At 38.6% G+C, this 22,855-nt stretch overlaps 3 protein-coding genes and 1 non-coding gene across 6 annotated transcripts; 2 read left to right on the top strand and 2 right to left on the bottom strand.

Moving 5' to 3' along the window:
• Nucleotides 1-3,223: 3,223 nt before the first annotated feature.
• On the top strand, nucleotides 3,224-8,657 carry LOC126608740 (uncharacterized). Its single transcript, XM_050276746.1, has 15 exons — nucleotides 3,224-3,609; nucleotides 3,729-3,818; nucleotides 3,998-4,069; nucleotides 4,168-4,239; nucleotides 4,338-4,565; nucleotides 4,895-5,011; nucleotides 5,108-5,218; nucleotides 5,614-5,736; nucleotides 5,830-5,898; nucleotides 6,024-6,130; nucleotides 6,800-6,883; nucleotides 7,008-7,095; nucleotides 7,520-7,639; nucleotides 7,815-7,999; nucleotides 8,118-8,657. Exons 1-15 carry the CDS (start codon nucleotides 3,481-3,483, stop codon nucleotides 8,404-8,406), a joined length of 1,884 nt encoding a protein of 627 aa, XP_050132703.1. The 5' UTR covers nucleotides 3,224-3,480; the 3' UTR covers nucleotides 8,407-8,657.
• A 1,014-nt stretch (nucleotides 8,658-9,671) lies between these two features.
• Nucleotides 9,672-13,557, bottom strand: LOC126608818 (uncharacterized). 3 transcript variants are annotated; one of them, XR_007617983.1, is made up of 8 exons: nucleotides 12,835-13,556; nucleotides 12,583-12,709; nucleotides 12,317-12,452; nucleotides 11,619-11,655; nucleotides 11,254-11,494; nucleotides 10,773-10,893; nucleotides 10,571-10,690; nucleotides 9,672-10,055 (listed from the first exon to the last, which is right to left on the bottom strand). XR_007617983.1 is itself a non-coding variant. In XM_050276831.1 (7 exons), the coding sequence occupies exons 1-6, from the start codon at nucleotides 13,042-13,044 to the stop codon at nucleotides 10,802-10,804; spliced, it is 843 nt and encodes a 280-aa protein (XP_050132788.1). In that variant the 5' UTR covers nucleotides 13,045-13,557; the 3' UTR covers nucleotides 9,672-10,055; nucleotides 10,773-10,801. The 3 variants fall into 3 exon arrangements, 1 of the variants encoding a protein (XP_050132788.1); XR_007617977.1 differs by having other exon boundaries at nucleotides 10,595-10,690; XM_050276831.1 differs by lacking the exon at nucleotides 10,571-10,690 and having other exon boundaries at nucleotides 12,835-13,557.
• A 975-nt stretch (nucleotides 13,558-14,532) lies between these two features.
• LOC126608765 (3-hydroxy-3-methylglutaryl coenzyme A reductase 2-B-like) lies at nucleotides 14,533-18,341 on the top strand. The gene is made up of 4 exons (XM_050276771.1): nucleotides 14,533-15,596; nucleotides 16,349-16,530; nucleotides 17,405-17,751; nucleotides 17,839-18,341. Exons 1-4 carry the CDS (start codon nucleotides 14,686-14,688, stop codon nucleotides 18,085-18,087), a joined length of 1,689 nt encoding a protein of 562 aa, XP_050132728.1. The 5' UTR covers nucleotides 14,533-14,685; the 3' UTR covers nucleotides 18,088-18,341.
• Nucleotides 18,342-22,354: 4,013 nt separating this feature from the next.
• TRNAK-UUU (transfer RNA lysine (anticodon UUU)) lies at nucleotides 22,355-22,427 on the bottom strand. The gene has a single exon. It is a non-coding gene; the product is annotated as a tRNA-Lys (tRNA).
• Nucleotides 22,428-22,855: the final 428 nt, after the last annotated feature.

Here is a 22,855-nt window from a genome sequence, read left to right as displayed (position 1 = left end):
GGGGGTTCTGCACTTTAGGCACCAAGGTAATCAGTGTGCTGCCAAGACCATCAGGAATGTGCCCATGATCAAAACATTTTTCCACTAGTTTGAAAACATCTTCACCACAGAGATTCCTAGCTGGAACATTTATTAACCTCACCCTTCTTCCCCTTAGAGCTTATGGCTCAGACCCCCCCTGTACCACCAAGGCAGACAGATACGTCTCCTGGCCCTTGCGCAAGCCTTTCTTCAGCAGCATGGCGGAAACCATTATACTAGCTCCTACTTTGCCTTCACAACCGGCACATACAAGGCGCCTTGTCATCCATAATGCAAAAGGAATTCAGGCGGGATGGGGGCACTGCCCTCGCCCTGCGAAGGAACTCCAGTCCCAAGACCACAAATCATCGAGTTACACATGCTTCTTTAATGTGTTTTTAAAGAAGCATGTGTTTTTTTGCAGGAATCACTTAAAGTTCTTTTTAAAACTTCACTTGAATTTTTACTAAAGATTTGTTTCAAAAACATTTTCACGGAAAGTAATTTAAGTCATTTTAAAATCAAAGAGTTGAAGAATACGCTCATTTTTCTATCAAATGATTTAAACCAAATTTTTTAATATTTTCTTCCAATAATTTCAATTTTTTTTTATTGGTTACCAAGCTCTCTACCCGTGTTTGAAATGTCACATCCCGATCCGGGGTGGACCACTTCCTGGGCCCGCTCCACCACCATAGCACGATATTGTCCGCTTTGGGCTTACCATTCCTTCACGGTTTTGTTTTTGGGAACTCACGAAGTTCAATTACGATTCGTGGTTAGGCCAAAAGGTGAATCGACGATTCAACCGTCGGATCGTCACCAAACTTTGATACGTTGTAATACGTAAATTTGAGGATTATAGGAACTTACGGATCGGGAATCCGATTTATGGATATTTCGGAATTGGAGTTGTAAGTTCATAAAATAGAATGTTAACCGTCACTTGGTTTTGGAAATTGACGGAGATCCGACCATTGGATGGTAATGAAATTTTAGGATGTTGTCCTAGAGGTATATTGTGGACATCTGGAAGTTATGGATTTGAAATCTGAATTGCATATCTTCCGGATTGAACTACGTAGTGACGTGTTTTATATAAGTTATATATTCTATCGATATGATTTCTGAGGTTGGATTTGATTATTGTTCTAGGCGCCGATCGTCATGACGCCTTGATGTGTTGTGCTAGGGAGTTGTTGGGCGAACTCCAGGTGAGTGGGCAGTATTTTCTGTATTTATCTATATACTATTGATTTTCCCAAAAATTGAATTTAAATGAAAGTATGTTTTTCAAATGCCATGCATGCATATTATGAATTATATGAATTAGTAATTGATGCATATATATGTGAATTGGTGATGTGGACGCACATGTGAGTATCATGTGAGTTTTATGTTAATCATGTGAATTGTTGATAATGTGAATTGTGTTGAGAGCTCATAACCTGCACCCCTGGTGTTAGTGTTTATAGTATTCACCACACCGCACGCTCACCTTGGATCCAAGTAGGTGCATGTCGTACAGACCGATAGAGGGTTCCAACATGCTAGTCGTACAGACCACTAGAGGTGGTTCCGACTGGTAGGTGACCTTAGATTATGTGCACAAATGATTGATGAGAGAAGCACTATAGCGTATTATTTCACCATTCTTATCGTACAGACTACTTTAGGTAGTTTCGATTTATGTGAAGAGTAGCGACGTACAGGTCACCGTGGTGACTCCGGTTTGATTGGATATTGAGCTATAGAATTAACCGTACATGACCAACTGCAGGGTCTCCAGTTGATTCCTTATTTCACCTGTTATATTGATGCATCCATATTCTGTTTTTGACATTATGACATGGCATACTTTCTGGTTTTGATAAAGATTGATGATTTGAGATATTTAAAGATATATGCTATTATGTTATTTTTCTGGGAAAGTATACAGGTTTTACAGCGAGGAGTTATAAATGTTTTAAATGAAATGTTTTCGAAAAACTTTGTTTTACTGACCCACTCAACTTTGTTTTGCGCCCCTCCAGGTTCTAGATAGCAGAGCTTTGGTGACCACGAGGAATCCAACGGTGTTCTGATAGAATTCACAAAAGTAGGACTCACTCTCGGGTGTTTCATCTTAGTAATTGTATCTTTAAAGCTTCCGAACTGTGTAAATGGTTACGTCACACTCACGTGACGGCCAGCATGCCCTCCTTTGGAGCGGGGTGTGTCATGAAATGTCTTGGATATGCTCGATATTTAAATGGAAATATCCAAAATTTCATGGAATGATATGGAAAAAGGTTTTTCTTCTCACATATCACATACTTTCGGAAATCAATCAATTTCCTCGATGTTTTCAGGAAATATCCAGTACTTGAAAACAATTTACAAAAAGTTTACAGAGAATATCCATGAGCCTATGCATTCTTTTTAATTTCTTTCTTTATGATATTAATTTACTTCAATAAAACTTGTGATGCTTTTGTGACAACAATTTTAATTAAGTTATGTATAATTTATTCTTTCTAGTGAAATGCTTTATTTTATTACTTGTCATTATAATGAAAATTATATTCTCACATATCACATACTTATTGTTTACACAATATCTAATTATTAATTATTGATTCATACGTGTGTTGTGGCTTTATACGATATTCCCTAAAAATAATTTTAAAATTCTATGTTTTAAAGCAAATTTCCATCATTTCAATCGAAGGTAATCAATATCGATATAGATATACAATATATCAATCGATATTTCCACAAATTTGCCTATCAATATTTTCTCCAATACGATATTTCAAACACTGCTCTCTACCTCCCACTTAATTGTAGTATACACTTACTTCAATTGCTCATGTTTTGAGTTCAATTTTTTTTCACAATATATACTATGAAACACATATCTCACAAAGAATCCTTGATTGTGCCACTAATTTAGTGTCAATTCATATTTAACAATTATATTTAATCCATTACCACTATTGATCTACGCAAAATATAATTACATTTGATTCGAGGATCACCAAACCCTCAATTTAAATTGTTAAATAAATTATGCGATCAAATATGCGTCGATACGTGAGGCAAAAGTATTAAAAAAATATCGAAATGTAATTAGGGAAATAGCAAAAAAAAAAATGGCAGTCTCCCGCGTTTAAAAAGGAGAGGGATTGTGACCAAGCGAATTCGGTACCTATATAAATACATACAAAAAAGAGGCAGCCGCTTCTTGAAAACCCTGGTTTTTGGGGTTTTTCCATTCTTCCAAACACTCGGCGGCCGCACCGCACACAACACTCAACAACCAAACCTCCATAGCCGCAGCAGCTCCAGCAAAGAAGACGACTGCCCACCCACTTCTCGTACCCACCTCCGCCTGCAATCCCAGCTGAACCGAAACCCCGACGCCTAGGCCATCCTCGCTGAAATTCTTTGCAGGAGGATCCGTAGGGCGAGACAACCATGGGCGTCGAGTTGAGGAACAACGAGGCGGCTTTGGATGAGATGGCGGAGGACGGAGATTTCACCGATTCCGACCTCGTCTATCACATCAGGGATATTCTTTGCTCAGTGACTTCAGGTTCACCAGCGGTAAGGATTCCGATTCCCCAACTGTGGATTTCTTGCACCAGTTTAGGGTTTTAGTGAGCTTGCTTTTGATTGTTTTGGTGTGGATGTTAATTTTGACAAGTTTGATTTGAATTGTTTAGGCTCTGGCTGAAAACAAGGACTACGAACGGCTCATTTCGGTTGTGAGCCACGACGGAGGGCACGGCGCCGATGAGGAGGCTTTTCTTGTGGTATGTTGTTAATCAATTAATTTGTTTCTAGTTGAATTGGTTTTATCCAAGTGTTGATAATTTTTTTTTTTTTTGGTTTATTGCCTCGGTGGTATGTGCTTACAGTATATTCAATTAATTTGGTTTCAATTAAATTTGTTTTGTCTAAGTTTTCAATTTTTCGGTTTATTGCTCGGCAGACGACTTTGGAGGCACTATCTAGAGCAGTTTCTTATATAGATCATGATCTACACAATCTACTTCTCGCTGCAGTAAGTTGTTAGTATAATTTTTTTTGTTTTTGTCTCGCTGTATGTATCCAATCCTTGGTGGTTTTTTTTATTAATAATCGATTGCGAAAATGTTTCAGATTTTTGGGATGAACTTGTGGACGCAGAGGCCTCAGGTGATGGATGCAGTGATTCATTTCATTATTTCGTTGGTATGTGGGTTTTACATGTTTCTACTTTGTCAAATTTCAAGGCTTTTTTAAACAAGTTGGCAGAAATTTTAGATTTTTTTTGCTTCATGATGGCGCAGGCTGCTTCCAGCGGGAAGTTTGTAGATGAGTGTTTGGCGATGCTCACAAAACAATTCTTTCCACCTAAAAGTTTCCAGCTGCCACGTGGTCTTACAAAAAAGGACCAAGTTTTATCTCGCGTGCATTCAGCTCTGAATGATATTGCTGATATGCTACCACTTTCCCCTGCGAGATTGGTGCCAATTGTTTTAGCTGCAACACCACAATATCGTTTTCATGATATAAATGTAAGTTAATTCAGGACGGCATGTACCCATCTATAATAAAGTGTTGTTAACTCAAAAAGATATCCTCTGCAATCTTTGTTAGCTTTCGTATGGTATATATACATAAGCGACACATGTTTTCAAAGTGGCCATGATTGTTTAGGCCAATGTTTCATTGTATATAGCTTTGTATCATATCATTTCTTCTTCATAATGATGGCTTTTCCCTCCAACTGTGATTAATAATTGAATATGTTTCTTCTTTTTTTCCCTTTTGGATGTCTGCATTGCTTACCATCCCAGTGTTATCTAAATTGATAAATATATGATATGCCATATTGCTCTTGTAGACTCTTAGTGTTGTGATGTACGTAGAGAACATGCTAAAGTTGGAGAGTGGAGCTCTTGGTGAAGTGGTTCGGATCCCAATGCTAACTGGCGTGGTGGAATTGCTGCTAGACTTGGACGTATGTATATTCAATTGAAAATTGAAATTAACATTTGAATGGAATAATTGCTTCTTTTTTGTTTCATGACAAACGTTATGAAGTGGCTTCCTACAGGTGGAGATTGGATGGGATGACATAGAAGATGACTCAAGTAAAGGAATATTTGAGATGGAGCTAGAAGCTGTACACGAGTCTACGGATGATGATCTGAATGATGATAGTGAGGTATGATTGAGTTTGATTACTCTTATCCAAATTGAACAACCCCATGCATACAACCCTTGAATTTCTTTATGAGTTAAGTTTGTTTTATGAGGAGCCGGGGATATATAAGGCAACAAGTTGAAACCCTCTTGATAGTGGTATTAATTAATGCAATGTCTGACAACGAGTTGATAGAACTTAGCATGCAAGAGGGAAAGAGGTGTTCAAAATTCAAGGAAAAAGAGACAATGGGGAAGAGAGGAGGGCGAGACAGAATATGAAGCATAGTTGCTAGTTTGCAGTTTTCCCTGAGTTTATTGATATTTGTTTCTGTTCTCACATCAATCTTGTTCTTCCCTATTGTTCATGATGATTTTAAACCTTCATTATATAGTGATTACAAGTTATTTATACAGATTGCAAGAAAATTAAGTACGAAGGTTTCAGGGAGTAATTCATTTGCCGAAAAATTAGATAGCTTGTTGGTGTTAACTTTTGAGCATCTTGAGTCTTGTGAAGTTGGTGGCCGTTTGATCGAGGTATCTTTCAACTCTTTGATTTTGAGGTTGACATGCTCAATATGACTGTCTCCATTCTTCACATTTTAATTCCTATGTATATGGCGTGTTTAGGTCTTTGAAACTCTACTGGAGTCATTTAAGAGGACTGTTTTGACTGCATACAAATCGAAGTTTGCCCAGGTAATTTATTAAAAATTTCCATATCTGTTTTCTTAATTCATTGTTTTGTTTTTTTCCTTTATTCCTCTTCGTATATCTACTGGTTTGTTTATCCCCTTATTAACTTGCGTTTTTTCTTATTGCAGTTTGTGATCTTCTATGCATGTTCTCTAGATCCTGGAAATTGTGGCGTGACATTTGCTTTGATGCTTGAAAATACTTTTTTCTGCAGTACCAACCCCCCACTTCTCAGGTAATATGCTTGCCTTTACTTGTGTATAGTCAGGTATTCTTTGTTTTTTACTTCTTAGTTCGTAAACTGGGGTATAGTATTCATATCACAAGTTGCCTTTACACTTGTGGTCCTTAAACTTAAACTTGACATAAACATATAATCTTTTTTTGTCATCTATATAGTTTTTGTTAGTGATTTTCTGTAATTGCTATCCATCACATTTGTACTTTCATACCTTTGGGTGCAGCTTGTAGGATTTGACACTTTTGTAATGAATATCTGTACTTGCATTAGTGCCCATTATGACACAACATAGGTTAGATATATATGAGGCATGTCCAGGCATTTTTTACATGCCCATTAATTAACCCACATGTAATCACTGCTAGTCTTAAGAGAAACGTTGGAAAACCTGGGAGGCTATTTATATGGTTTAAAATATTTTGTTTTATTAAATCACTGTGCTGGATGCCATCTGTTGCACAGGTTCTCTCACATACCATTTTTTTTCCAATTTCTTTTTTCTTATTTTCTTTTGGTGTGTGTTTACAAGGAGAGTATCTTAAGCTTCTTGAATCATCTGTGTAATATTATGGCAAACTAGGACATACTGAATATCATAGTTTCGGATTTTAGATGTTTCGCACATCGTTTATAGTACTGATTTCTCATTTTGGTTTTGTGCAGAATGAGTGCCGTTTCTTATCTTGCTAGTTATTTGTCTCGTGCGAAGTTTCTGTCGGCTTCTGTGATTGCTAACACTTTGGAAAGGTTGTGTACAAACCAATAGCCCCATGTAATCTCCTTTTTTACAATGACTCAGCAATGAGACATAAGAAAGGAAATACAGAAGGAATTTGTCTAACGCTGTTGTCATATGTTGCTCTGGTTCCAGGTTGGTGGATTGGTGCTGTAAATATGTCAAAACGCAGAATGACAAAGTAAATCCAGAAGCTCATAGAGTGTTTTATTCAGGATGTCAGGTTTGTTTTGTTTCACTTTGGAATCAGTTCTTCAGACATAATAATAAATATTTCAGATTTCTTAGTTTTCAATATATCGTGTGAAGAGGGTAAACAACTGTTTAGTCAAGTGAATTTCATATTGAAATATGTTTTTGTTTTGAAATTTGGTTTTTTGGTTTATTAAATATCGAATTGCCAAGTCAAACTTTTGTTGACATTCAATCGTATCTCTACACTATCTGAGGGAAGATTCCATATCTAGTTCTGGAACTAAGTCCGCAACTTTTGGACATTCAAACTGCAATTTTCCCTATGCTATTAGTTGCATCATGTGATTCATTTGCTTCTATGCTTAAGTTACTTGAATGTTATATCTATGTTTTGCAATATCAAATTTATTTACTTGTATAATTCCATTGATGCCGATTTACTCATCCAACAGGCTATCATGTATTTGCTTTGCTTCCGAATGAGGTCAATGATGGATGTTCCTCTGCTGAAGTCATGGCTTCTTCGTCTGCCTTTGGAGTCTGTTTTGAATAATAAATTGAGCCCGCTGCAGGTGAGGACCGTTTACATGTAGTTCCACCCTGTACAAAAATGGGCTGCATTATAATTATTTCGTTTATCTTTCTATTCCCTCGATCTTTGATTCTCCTTCATACCATTCGAGAAGGATTCTTTAATGTCTAAAACTATTGCATCATTGTGCTTAATTTTGTTCTCCATTTTGAAAGGTGTGTCTGCCTTCCATAGTAAACGAGTTTCTACGGCAATCAAAAGCAGCTGGTTTATTCATGACACTTGACAAATTCGATTTCGATGACTATCTGGAATCAGAACTTTCAAAGGAATTTGGTGGGAGGGAAAGGCTAGACATGTTCTTCCCATTTGACCCGTGCTTGCTGAAGAAAAGTGACAGGTTTGTATTAACTTTGAACTTTCGAGGTCAAAAAGGAAAGCTTTGTTAGCCGTAAGATTCAAATGCTTAAAACCTGTTTTGAAACCTTTGCTGACACTAGTTTTTCCTTTATCTAAAGATACATCCGGCCGAAGTTCATTTTCTGGTCGATGGTTCATCCTACATATGACGATGACGAAGATTCCAGTGATGAAGACATAGGTGACGCTGTCGCGGATGAAAATGTGGACGGAATGGATTATGCGATTTTGCAACAGCATTATGATCTCGATGAATTTGACTCCGCGTTGAACAAAATGTCCATCACACCGAAGAATTCCTTGCATAGTACATTTGGTGGTGCAATAAAACAACCCATGCGGATGCCTTCAAGAATTAGACCGTCGACAAGTCCGGAGTCTCTGTAAACTAAAACGCGTAACCCTTTCCCATCTCTTTTACGAAAGAAGCATGAAAACTGTATTGTTTGTACAAACAGATATTGTGCTGGCCGCAGTTAGCCCCGTCGTCGGGGGAATGTGGTGAGCTGATGATGAGTGAGATGTGTAGTGGTAGAGTTCAGCTTCTAGTTATTTTTTGGTTGTGTTATGTAACGTTATGGAGCACTGTTCTCCTGCACTCCCAAGAATTTAATCAAATATAAAGTTTTGAATTTGGACGTTATGGTCTTGCGATGCACCCGAGTTCGAATTCCTCGTGATCCAACCTTGTTATCCCAAATCTTGGAACCCTAAACGGAAATGATTATGTTTACAGATGCGAAAAAATGTTGCGAGGGTTGATTAAATCTGTCCAACTTGTTTTAACTCAATCTGTGAGTTTGCAAGAAACTGGGCATAAATCTGAAATACGAGTTATCGCTGGTCAATTCCGATCACCGTCACCCCGCCGACACCGCAGAAGCTACAACCGTCAGTGAAAGTAGTTGAACCAAGGTCAATTCCGATCATTGTCACCCGGCCGACACCGCAGAAGCTATACAACTATCAGTGAGTAGTTGAACCAATGTATGCTTGATGCGTTAACGTAGCTACATATTCTCAATTTCATCGCTGTTCAGTTGGGAATATTGGGCCTTATTACAGTAAGCTTTTGGTTTTGGGCTTCTACAAACTCACACCCAAGATTTTTTTAGGTACACCATCAATTCTCGATAAATGATTTTCACATGTCCTTTTTGTTTCCGCTAAGAATGCAAGTTAGATTAGAAGTTGGGCATTAAAATTTTGATTTTGAATCCAAATATTTTTTAAAAGATTGAATAGATAGTAGAATGCATATAGAGATTCTCAAAATTCCGAGTTCTAATCTAAATTAGTGTTACCATCCAGCCATGTAACATGAAGGTGCGACAGTCACATGCAAAAATATTTAGATGACGGATTTTCTTCCGCAAACACGGATATCATTTATATTAATCTCACAATAAATAATGAAACGAAATAGTATAAAGAGGAAGAAGAAGTTGAAGCTCCAATAATATTAAGGAAAACTAATAAAAATGACTTGAAAACTTTGAGTTTTAACCAAAATGACAAAAAAATGTTGTTAGTGAATAGTACCAGAAGTGACATTTCAAAGTAAAAATATCCTTAACGTTAAACGTGAACAGTATCATGAGTTTCGTTAAGACTCCCTCAATATTACCCAAAGGAAAATGAAGAAGCGCCAATTGAATAGAGAAATTCAAATTTGAACAATGATTTTTTTTCGGTGGTAAATACAATGTGTGAGACTCGACAATGACTGAACCCATATGTTGGGTCCAGAGTCCATGAAACGAATCGTATTGATTCTTTCTTTGATACAGAAGAAAGTTTAGGGTTATTTACACATTTACAGTCTTATTACGCTGCGTCCGCCGGAAAACCATATTTCCGGCAAACACGCAATGACCCATAATATCGTGCCAAGCGGCTTTGAGCCACGTGGCACAGCAACGGCATATTTTACAGACACCACCAGGTGAAAAAAGCAACAACCCATGATGCTCTTCCATCCTCTTTAACATCTAACAGCTGACTTTGAAGTATCTCCGATGACCACCATGAATGACCTGCATTAGTTAAACATATCATATATAGTCACAAGAATTTACAAACCAGAAAAAAAAAAAAAAAAAAACGAGGGTATGACTGTGTGTGTGTGTGTGTGTATATATATATATGTCTATGTATGTATGTATTTATGTATTGTATATGGTATTCGGTCCCATGTGCTTTGATCCCTGATTTCCTGGTTATAGTAAAAAGCCCTGTTTCAGATGTGACTAAAATTCCACATAGTTGGGAAGTTGCTAGATTCAAAAAATAAATAAAAGGGGGAAATCGAGGGTGTATCCACATGCGTGTCACTATCTCTCATCACGGATATGGTGAAATGGCACTACGACAGAAACTCACGTAACAATAAAGCTAAAAGTAAAAGAATCTCAGGTCAAACAGTTCTAAAGCATCATTATCGATTCCAAACACAACTATCCGTGTTGCAATGCAAAAATTTCCCACAGAGGTTCGATTTAAATTGGAATTTGTCATAAGCTACGATTCTATGCTACGAGTAAAATCTTACTTTATAAGGGAAAACAGGTGTCACCTCTAGAAAGTAAAGATAATAACTTGCAAGGCTAGATTTAGAGGCTGCCACTTAGGTAGCAGTAGCTTCTCATAGTCCTGCTGCAATAAGGATTACCTGCATCCCCGACAAAGACGGATTTCCAGTGTAATTATGCAGATATGTTTAATAAAAAGGTGGACAAGGTGACAATCTCTACCTCCAGAAGTGACCCTTCTGATTTACCACTCAACCTGCAGTTTGATCGGAACCACTGGTGAATTGAGGAGAATTAGTAGGAAGCATATACTGCGTCTGTCCTGGAGCTGGTGCAACTATACCTGAAAAAACCAGCAAACCAGAATCACTGACTATTAGACTTGAATTATTATAACTGCACATCTCTTCTTGCCAACTTCCATCAGTGCGGCAATGCTGAAATCAGGTACGCAGGCATTCAATGCAAAATGAGTTACCATAAATCAAGGAAAAAAAAAAAGATTTTTTAAGAGAAAATCTCATTACGCGACTTTAATATGTGGTAGTTGATCTTATAAAAAAAATTGTGGTACTTGGAACATTTATCTGATCGGCTCATAAAAATTTTAGTATCAGGAAAGTACTGATAACATGTTAATAAATTGCAATGAAGGTTATCATTCTTGTAAAAGGGAAGAAGGGTTTTAGGAAGAGAATGTTGCCTGCAGGATATGGTGTTTGAATCGTTGGAATGGCAGCTGGGGATGCTGCACCGACATTGGCCCCACCGAATTGCATTACATGATGACCTGGAACTCCATAGTTTTGAACTGTTGCATATCCATGGCTTCCAGGGAGTGACTGACCCAATTGTCCATATGAATATACGCCAGGGTTGACTGTGCCTGGTACCCCATATATCTGAAGGTATTGCTGCTGAGTCATGTAAGGACTGTAGGCACCCTGGCGAAAGTTGATGAACAAAAGTTGGTAACCGGCTTAGTTAGCTTTCGAACAATCAAGCATTGTTCTTTTACTCTTTAAAATCGCAAATAAAAGCTGTGGAATGACATATTAAAGTATTGACCTGTGGGTAGACAAATTCAGGTCCATATCCTGTGTACCTGCAAAACAGAAATTCTTGAACCTCTTGAGATCATACAGCCACATGGAATTTCAACAACGTAAGGAACCCAAGCTTCCTCTCAAGCTTTTCAAAGATGGGCACCATAAGTGTCCAAAAAACAATGGGAGTACTACTATAACACAAAACGCTTTGTTCCTTGAGCAGAAGAGATGAAATACTACAGCACATGCATAAAGCTACAAAGCAAACTAAATAAGATTTTCATTACAATGTGATTCCATGGTTTTGCACAGCTTAATGCTAGTAAGTTTCTATGTAGTCAAGCATATCCCACCCAACATTCAACATACGATAAACGATAAACACACTTTGACAAAAAGCCTCCCCCAAATACACAATTTATATTATCACCTGTAAAATGACCTTCGCTAGCTAAGGTTTCAGTCTTAGGTACTCAAAACGATTACTTAATAGCTCAAATTTAAAAAATTTGAATGCTGAGGAAATGGTTGGCGAGAAAAGACACTCGATCAGATAGTTGTAGTGAGTTCTGGAATGAAATTTTGCCTCTTGCAGTCAAGACAAAAGGAGTCAAATTGCATAAGCTCCAACACCCAGCACCCAACACCCAAATGGCCTCAACCGGTAAGCTTGAGATGAACATCTAAAGCCAAGAGCTTTCTAAATTTAAAACTCACCCATAAGACGGGTACACGAACCCGGGCTGGTAACCATGAGGAATAGGGTGGTGGTAAGCAGGGTTGGGGCTCCCCATGTAAGCAGCTCTAGGCGGCTGCACGCGGCCGAGGATTGGAGCTGGTGATCTCACTTGCCCTGCAATCCAATCAACCAAAGCAACAATTCGATTGCAAATACAGCATTAGAAATGCAGTTCCTAAGTACCCAGCAGAACAAAAATGCAAGGAAAACAAAAAACACAATGAGAAATAGATTAAAAATATACCATGAAAAAGGAAAGGTTGGCGGGGACGACCCAGAGAAGCAAGATTGCAGTTAGCTCTGCGGCCATCGATCACAGGATTGGGATCCAAGCAAGCCCTTCTTGCAGATTCAGGATCACGAAATGTGACCTAAACCCTCCAAACAAAAACAACCCAGAAACCAAAAAAAGCTGATTAATCTCAAATTGATCAAAATTTGATCGATTGTTTCATACTTTTAGGAAGATGAGAGAGATGGGTGATTGAGTACTGACAAAGCCATAGCCTTTGGATCGGCCGGTGTTCTTATCGGTGATGACGACAGCCTCGAGGATTTCGCCGAACTGCTCGAAGTGACGTCGTAGAGTGTCGCTCTGGGTCTCCCAGGCCAATCCCCCCACGAACACCTTCGTCAACGTCGTGTCCCCGAACGGGGAATTGAACAGCTGAGCCCCTCCTTGCTGTTGCTGCTGCTGGTAAGCCATATACACACAAACATAGAGAGAGAGAGAGAGAGAGAGAGAGAGAGATAGAGAGGATCAGGGAAGACGACGACTGAAACAAAAGGGAAATTCTCAGAGTCACGTGACGGACACGTGGTCCCAGAAGGCGCTGAGGTCCATGATCTTCTGCTCTCTGCCTTTTTCGCTTTCAGAAAACCCTACCCACTGCCAACAGCCCTAGTACTGGACTCTACAGAGACAGAAAAGGTTTTGAAAAGTTGAAGACAGAAACAGAGCTTTCAGAGAATTGAAATCAGAGATTGGATCAAATCAAAATTTTGAAATTGAAATTAACCCAATTCGATTCGAGGATTGAAAAGCAAAACCCAGAAGGGATTCGATCAGATAAACGCTGCCGATTTGGAATTTCGGGAATTTTGGAGGGTAAAAAGCTGCAGTGATTTGCCGGAAATATGACTGACGACGCCAAAAGGAAGTTGCTAATCATTCGATCGCTCAGGCCCTGAGAAATATGGCTGCTGAGTTGTTATTTTTATTTATTTTTTTGTTTTATTTATTTTTTTCTCTTTCCTTTTTTAGAATCTTCCCGACATGACTTAACGTGGTCTAATAAGTAGTCGGGCTCAATGGGTCCAGATTAACCCTAAAGCATATCGAAGCTCAAACGGAACTATAATTGGTACGGTAATTAATTAAATTATAGGTAAATTACGTTATACTATTTTAATTTTTTGAATTCATCGATATTTTTACACTAAGAGTAAAAGAGTTAAGTTAAACTACAAAATAAGTAACCTAATTTGGTATCAAATTCATCATTCACAAGATTCAAACCGAAGATCTTTTACTTCTAAGTGAAGAGGAATACCACTAAACTGTTGTACTGAGTGACTATAATACTTTAATTTTAGATCACATAATAAACTCATATTTTATGTTTTAAACATTGCAATGTCATACATCAACTTACAAATTCGTTGCAATGTTAGATATCCGTTAAATTTTCTATCAATTTGGCCAATAACTGCTAATGTAGCAAACATGGGGATTGCAGTTTTATGAATATGAATGTCAACTTTGCGCCACGTGGACAAGAAATTAATAATAAATTATTAATCGCCCTACCTAATAGATTCCGATTACGATTTTCAGTTCTACCAATTAGGTTATAGTTGTGGTGATAATAGATTCAATTGTTAAAAGCTTAGGGGTTTATGAGCTGAAGCAATAAACCCTAAGATTTGAAATTAAATCTATTTTATTAATATTATAACATAAATTTGTAGCTTTTATATCCGCTTTTATTATAACACGGTAAATAGTAATACATTTATCAAAATTTGACTGCCACACTAAAAAAATTCCATGATGAGATCCTATTGGATCCATAGATCCGTAGAGGCAAAGCCCGACACGCGCAACCACAAAGCACGTGTGGGAGTGGGACCCGCCACTCCCACTTCACTCCCTCCTCTCATCTTCCTATAAAAAAGGGGTCCAAATTCTCCGCCCTTACCCCGTTCCAGCTAATTTATTAGCAAACTCCCCCTAACAAAATCCAAATTAATTAAATAAACCCCCACCTCTAATCCCTCCCTTTTCTTTTACTTAGCCTAATTAATTCCTTAATTACTTATTTCCCCCTTATTTCTCTCTCTAATAATGGCAGTTCGCCGGCGACCCCCAACCGCCTCTGCAGCCGGCGAACCCATTAAATCCGACAACCAGCTGCTCAAGGCCTCCGATGCGCTTCCCCTGCCGCTTTACCTCACCAATGGCCTCTTCTTCACGCTCTTCTTCGCCGTCGCCTACTTCCTCCTCAACCGGTGGCGCGAGAAGATCCGCAGCTCCACGCCGCTGCACGTCGTCACGCTGTCCGAGCTCGCCGCCCTCTTCTCCCTGTTCGCCTCCATCATCTACCTCCTCGGCTTCTTCGGCATTGACTTCGTCCAGTCCTTCGTTTCCCCCAACTCCAGCGCCGCCCACGGCCCCTGGAACGACGACGTCGTAGTCCGGCAAAATAGTTCTGTCAATTTAACCGCACTCCCCTCCTCCGCCACCTCCGCCGCCTACGAGTCGCCGGCGTTGTCGGCTGATGACGAGGAAATCATCAAGTCTGTCGTCGATGGAACTACGCCTTCGTACTCTCTCGAGTCCACCCTCGGAGACTGCCGGAGGGCGGCTGCGATACGGCGCGAGGCCCTGCAGCGGACGACCGGTAGTTCGCTGGATGGCCTCCCGCTGGAAGGGTTCGACTACGAGGCGATACTGGGGCAATGCTGCGAGATGCCGGTGGGTTACGTGCAGATCCCGGTGGGAGTGGCGGGGCCGCTGCTGATCGACGGGGAGGAGTACACGGTGCCAATGGCGACCACGGAGGGGTGCTTGGTGGCCAGTACCAATAGGGGATGCAAGGCCATCCTCATGTCCGGCGGGGCCCGCAGCGTGGTTCTCAAGGACGGTATGACCCGAGCTCCCGTTGTCCGGTTCAGCTCAGCCGCCAGAGCTGCCGAACTCAAGTTCTTCGTTGAGGACCTGCTCAACTTTGATACACTCGCCGTCGTTTTCAACCGGTACGGACGGGTTATCTTCACCATTTCTACTGCTTTGGTCTTTTTGTTTTTTAAAATAATTCGAATTTCACCTGCAATATTTCGTATTTTAATTTTTTTTAAATTTAATTTTCGTCCTTTAACACAAGTTGGTGAGTCTTTTATTCTTTTATTTTGCAAAATGATATTATAAAGGGTTATAGATTTTATTATTATTATTTATAGATTATTCTGACTTAACAGAAGAAGGGTTCAAACTCGACTACAAGAGAGGGTCACACACACCCTTAACAATAGAAATTTTTTTATTACGCCGGAAAAACGTAATGGAATATTAAGTTTCATAATATAATTGGTTGATTTTTTTTTTTTCAAGTTTTCAAATATTTCTAAACTAATTATATTATTACACTTAATGTATAGAACCGAGTCCCGGCACACTGAAAAATCTTTCCTTACCAACTCACCTAACTTACATTTTTTTGGTTTTTGTTATTTCGGGAGCCAAGTCAACACCTTTTATTTCGGGCATTGCATGTGCATGGAGGGCGACTTTGTATTATTTTTGGCGAGAGGAAGAGGAGGAATGTTTGAAAAAATGATCTTGTTACTAACTAAAAGTTGGTTAACTTTATTCTTCTTAGATAATCACACAATTACCATATTGTTTTTAAGTGGAGAGTTAATTATTAATTATGTATTAATTTATGATACAATAAAAATTAATAATTTGGAATTCTGTTTGTTGACTTGACTGCATATGCACTGTTCAGATCAAGTAGATTTGCGAAGCTTCAGAGGATTCAATGCTCGATAGCAGGGAAGAATGTGTACATGAGGTTTACTTGCAGCACTGGAGATGCTATGGGGATGAACATGGTCTCCAAAGGCGTCCAAAACGTTCTAGATTTCCTCCAAAGCGACTTCCCTGACATGGATATTATTGGCATCTCTGGTATTAGTTACTTGATTAATCTTTCTCTTCCTCTTCTTTTTGTCCATAATTTGCATTTCAGTCTTCATTTTGGGAGATTCTCACATGTCATTGGAAGTTGCATGTCGCCAAGAAGGTATTTTTGTGATGAGTAGTAGATATATACAGTGTTTGACAATTTTTCGATATGGTCCCATATATGAGAAATTTTTAAATTTTGGCTAAAATCAACAGATTTCTCGATATTTTCGACATATCGAGTAAATATCGGAGAAACTCTTATATTTCGTTTAAACCAGTGTTTGATAATTTCTAAAGTTTCATTTTAAATTTTTAGCTTTTAAACCAATTTCTATCATTTCCATCAAAGCCAAATGATATTGATATCGACATATCCACAAATTTGTATATAAATATTTTCAATGATACCACTATTTTAAACACTGGATATACCTTGGTGATAACGATGGGTGATATACTCACATGATAATGTAAGTTAAAAATGAACGAAGATCTCGGGGATCCCCCAATCGTGGTCAGTTTTTGTCAGTTATTGTTTATATGTTTGATAAAATAAAAAAATTTACAATGATTTCTAACCGCACGATATACGATGAACGGATACGATTGGAGGATTTGGAGAGGATCCTCATTCGTTAAAAATTACCAAGGCATACAAATTACAATATTACATGGACACCTAATTAATTCAAGGTAGGTTTTCGATTTGATCATGCGAATATTCTTTTTGCGTATAGAAAATGTTATCTTGGTTTGATAACATAAGATGTTTACATCGTCAGATTTGAATATGTGATTAGATATCAACATAAGTTGTATATATTTACTGTATCAATTACGTTGATTTAGTTTGTGTTTGCTCCGGACTGCGCAGGAAACTTCTGCTCCGACAAGAAACCGGCGGCGGTGAATTGGATAGAAGGGAGAGGAAAGTCAGTGGTGTGTGAGGCAGTGATCAAGGAAGAGGTGGTGAGGAAGGTACTGAAGACAAATGTGGCTGCCTTGGTGGAGCTCAACATGCTTAAGAACCTTACTGGTTCTGCATTGGCCGGTGCTCTTGGTGGGTTCAATGCGCACGCCAGCAACATTGTCGCCGCGATCTATATCGCCACCGGCCAGGATCCGGCTCAGAATGTTGAGAGCTCTCACTGCATCACCATGATGGAAGCCATAAACGACGGCAAGGACCTTCATGTCTCCGTCACCATGCCTTCCATTGAGGTACAATACAACTATAATTAGTGCTTAATTGACACCTAACTAAACCCAGCAATCTCGATTTAACTAAATTTTAATTAACTTTCTCAGGTGGGAACGGTTGGAGGAGGAACCCAGCTTGCATCACAAGCAGCCTGCCTGAACCTGCTGGGTGTGAAGGGTGCAAGCAGAGACTCGCCCGGTTCAAACTCTAGAAAATTGGCCACCATTGTCGCGGGCTCAGTGCTCGCCGGAGAACTTTCGCTGATGTCTGCAATTGCAGCGGGACAGCTAGTCAAGAGCCACATGAAATACAACAGATCTAGCAAGGATGTCTCAAAACTTGTCTGCCCCAGTTAAATGTGCAAAAGAATAATAAAAAGTCAAAAATACCCTTTTGACATCTTAAACGTCGATAATTAGCTTGAGGGGTATTTTTTCTCTTTTTTTTAGCGTGTAGTAGTAGTAGCTGCCTTTGTAATCTTTGATTGTTTGTTTGTTTGTTTGTTTGTTTATTTGTTTGTTTGTTTGTTTGTTGTCAAGCTGTCGTTTAGTTTGTATTTTAATTAGGATTAGTTAATTTTTTAAAATATCTTTAAAGGAGGTTTGCCTAACTGAACTACTTATTAATAATAATAAAAATTTGTCAACCAAAAGAGAGTGAAAACTGAAAAGACTTATTTAATCTTCTATTTCACAAAAAAAATATGATGGTCAAAATTGTAATTTCGCAGATCCAAATTTTACTTTTTCTATTGAATCCTCACTTACCGATGATGTTAAGATATATCTAATATTAAAATAAATAAATTTAAAAAAAAAAACCTCTCACTCCCACCCAAGGAACAAAATGCTGATAATATCGGCGATATATCACCGATATTATCGGTTTTTCACCGGACTGATATTTTAATAGGTATCCAAAGGATTTTCGTCAAAATATCGCTATATTATATAAAATATCGATAATATCTTAAGAGTCGACGGTGAGCGCGCCGCAGCTAACGTCGAAAAGCAACGAAACGACGACGCTCAGGATGTCCTTGGTGCGATCGCGTAGGCTTCTGAGCGGGGCAGAGCCGACTGATTTCGGTGACGACGGTGACGAAGCCGGAGGGGGGAAGAGGAGGAGAGGAGACGGCGAAGGGAGAAGGAGTAGGAGGAAACAAAGAGGGTTTTGCAGGGCCTTGATACGGTGGCGGAGATGGCGAAGAGGGAGAAGGTGAGAAGAGCGATGAGGTGGTGTCGCCGTTGATGTGGTGTGGAAGTGAGGGTGTGGGTTGGTTCACGAGGAGAAGGAGAGAGTGCAGAGAGAGAGAGCACAGGTAGAGATGAGAGAGTGAGGGAAAAGAGAGAACTGAGAGAAAAGAGAGACCGCCTTCGTTCATGTGGTGTGGAAGTGAGGGTGTGGGTTGGTTCACGGGGAGAAGGAGAGAGTGCAGAGAGTGGAGAGAGAGAGAGCACGGGTAGAGATGAGAGAGTGAGGGAAAAGATAGAACTGAGAGAAAAGAGAGACCGGGGACACAAAAGCAAGGTGGGCCCCCTGGGCACACCTATTAAGATCCAAAAATAATTTTAAAAGTAAGATAAACTCAAACTTAGTGAAAATACAATTTAAATTGGGGGTGGGTGTAACAATCTACCCCTCTTAAAAGAATTTCGTCTCCGAAATTTAAAATCACTTACTAAACTGAAATACTCGAAAATAGGAAGAAGAATATATGTATAAAGAGAAATCAAGTCCAAATAATTACATCATATTAAAATTTGATTAATTTTTTTTCAGTTACATATATTATATATGATAAATTTCTATTTTAAATCAAGTCCAAATAATTACATCATATTAAAATTTGATTAATTTCTTTTCAAGTATCTACTTTTGAACTACTCACCACGTTCACTCTATGTGGTACTAAGTCACTAATGTATCTTATCATGCAAAGTATAAAGTGTAAAATATTGTACTAATTCATTATATATAAACGATTATGGTGTGTTTAGACTTCTTTCATTAATTACTACATATTTTCTACACTCACAGTGTTTGTCAGCTCGCTATATAATCAACTTGATAATGTTAAATCCATCATGCAATGCATTTCTTTCCAATTTTTTGTGATAAACTAATAGATAATTGACTAAATAAACATCTTGCAAAGTTTCAATAAAGATTTCCAAGTTTTTCTTACAATTTCCGTGGTTTCCATGTAATTTTTATCGATATCGATATTATCCCGATATTTCCATCGATATTTCCGTATTTTCGGACTACCAATATTTCCGATATTACTGATATTTAATACCTTGCTCCCACCCACGCTCTCGCTCACTCTCTCCTTCCCATTTAAAAAAAAAATGTTTTTACACATAAAGTGTGGACAAATGCTAGTATTATTATGACGTTATCATACGGTATCAGATTGTAATGGATCTTTGGTTTAGCTATCAGCCCTCAAGTAGTTGCTTGTATTGGTTAAATCTGTTTTATAATTAGTTGTATATATTTTTTTCGATTTGAAAGACGAACAATATACATATAGCCAAGAATCTCTATTCACTTTTGAACTTGGTATATTTCCTTGTGAGTACATGATTGGTCATAGAGCCTTGAGATTTTAAGTTGTGAACTCATGAACAAACTAGGAGTTTACGACTTGAAAATGTTTCGTTGCAGGTTAGGGCAACTCTTAGACTTGATAGAACCAACATGGAGTCGAGTAAATATAAAAAGTCTTAAATTCTTTTAAAAACTTTACCACATATAACAGGAGTCGGAAGCTTTGTACAAATTTTTGTCCGCTTGAAAATATCAATCAATGTTAGCTAATTAAGTTAAAGAGTGGTGTTATGCCCACCTCATTGTCTTATCTCCTCACCCACATTATATTCACACCCTCTCTGAAAAGTGTAAAAAAACACATACACTCTTTCCTCACCCACCATTAGTCCCAAAATAACCCTACATCTTTATTCTTCAAAATTTCCTTGCTTTAAAAATGTACAATTATCATTAAACAAAATTCTACAACTACAAAAATCCCCAGAATAGTCGCACTAACCCCCCTAAAACCTAGCCATGCCGCCACCAACACCCCAAATCATTGGCCCAACAGCACCCCACCACTCAAAACTCTATCCTAAACATACTAGCACCGTCAAAACTACACCACATCAACAACCAGCACCCAGTCTTGGTCACAACCATCGCAGCAGCACCACGTCCCCAAATCGCTTTGGTAGGTAGCAGCATCATGAGTCCCCTAAACCCTGAACCAATCTATTCCCGAGCTTCTCCATTCTCGATTGATGTTTGCCAGCTAGAGCAAGTAACGTCCATATGAGATGTATAAGAATACCTCTATTCGGCAAGATTTCAAATAACTTGGACGAAAAAGATTGAATCTTTAAACCCTAAGAAAGGATTATCCATGGAAACTGGGACCTTGAATCTGATTGGATTTTTGATTGGGTTGATTGTTGTAGAGGCGGTGGAGGGTACTGAGAGAGACATGCAACACCGTCGTGAAGGAAAGAGGCTAAGGGGACTATCGGGGTCGTAATTGGGGAGGGATTTGTATTGTTTTTCCTTTTTTCTCATTTTTTATATTTAGGTTTTAAACTTTCAAGTATATAACTAATAATTAGGTGACAAGACATGATTGGTTGGTCTTGTGGATAGGGATGGGCAATTACCCATTGGTTATGAGTAACCGTGATTATCCGTCCATTTAAATTAAACGGTTACAGTTATGGGTAACTGTTTAGATAAATAAACGGTTATGGGTATAACCGTTTACTTGCGAAATTTAAATGGGCGGTTATGGGTATTAACTGCAGTTATAAACAGGTAACCGTTTACCCATTTATTTTATATATGTAAAACTAACACAAACTATGTTCTCGATCCAGTAATACTTAGCACCCAATAAATTAGCAAGGAATTCATCGGTCATTCTCTCAATAACACTACTACAGGAATGATGATTCTCATCATCAAGGAATTGGCCAAATTAATTTAAATTCCTTGCGGGGAACCGTGAAATTGACAGAAATGCTTTGACATAAATGTCTTCTAAACAATTTTTGTAACCCAATAATACTTAGCAAATATTATATTTACCTTCATTGGTAACAGTTAAAAATATCGTCCATAAACTATTATTTCAATTATTGGAATGGTATAAGGACTTAAAAAATTAAAATATGGAAATGTATGATGAATTACACAAGGGTAAATTTGGTAATAAAATTATGAGTTCAATATGGGTGGGGAAATAATACAAAGGGGATGGGACAGAACGAAGTGGGATGAGGCGTTCCGTCCAACGTTTAGTGCGTCTAAAACGGGTGGAACGCGTTGTTCCACAGGACGAATTTTAGGTGAATTCTTGTTCCGCCTCACCCCCTGAAACGACTCATTCCACATCCGTGGAAGACAAAATTATAACATCTCCATCTCCTTCCTCCTTGTTTTCATCCGAGAGCATTTTTGTTTCCTCTCCGTTCCATCCCATACCAAACAATACCTAACAACACTCAAGTTAAATTATGTGTAAATTAATTTAATAAACTCCACAATAGTATTTGAGGGAATTGCCCTCACAAAAAGCATGGAATAAAAAAACGCCGTCTGTGGGAATCGAACCCACGACCACGTGGTTAAAAGCCACGCGCTCTACCAGCTGAGCTAAGACGGCTTACTTGTTGTTTACTGTTATTTGGCATTATTATAATGGAAGACAGCTTTGCATAATTAATCCGAGTTTAATTTGGATAATACCGTTGGGAGTATTAGGTCAGCTGACTTTGGGCCACCTGAAGTCAGAGGCTGGCATGGACCACTTGGTCACTGACCCACCAATATAAAGACAGTGGGATGGGACCAACTTCAGAGCTGGAAACACAAGGGCCAACTCAGCAACTTAATTTGGACCTTTACTTTTGAATTGAACCTGCTCACTTTTTTTCACGAAAAAATATTCAGTACGGTTGAAACAATCCGGATACTTTTTGGAGAAAATCTTCGGTAGAGCAACTTGATAGAAGGGCAGGGACCATGTTCGTTAAAAGTTGTTCTTTGATGTTCCTTTGCGAGAGTTTCCAGTAATTCAGTTAGTCAGACAAA

Source organism: Malus sylvestris, chromosome 2, assembly GCF_916048215.2.
Source record: "Malus sylvestris chromosome 2, drMalSylv7.2, whole genome shotgun sequence".
Taxonomy (NCBI): domain Eukaryota; kingdom Viridiplantae; phylum Streptophyta; class Magnoliopsida; order Rosales; family Rosaceae; genus Malus; species Malus sylvestris.
The sequence above is the reverse complement of the archived record's forward strand: the minus strand, read 5'-3'. Positions and strand labels throughout refer to the sequence as shown.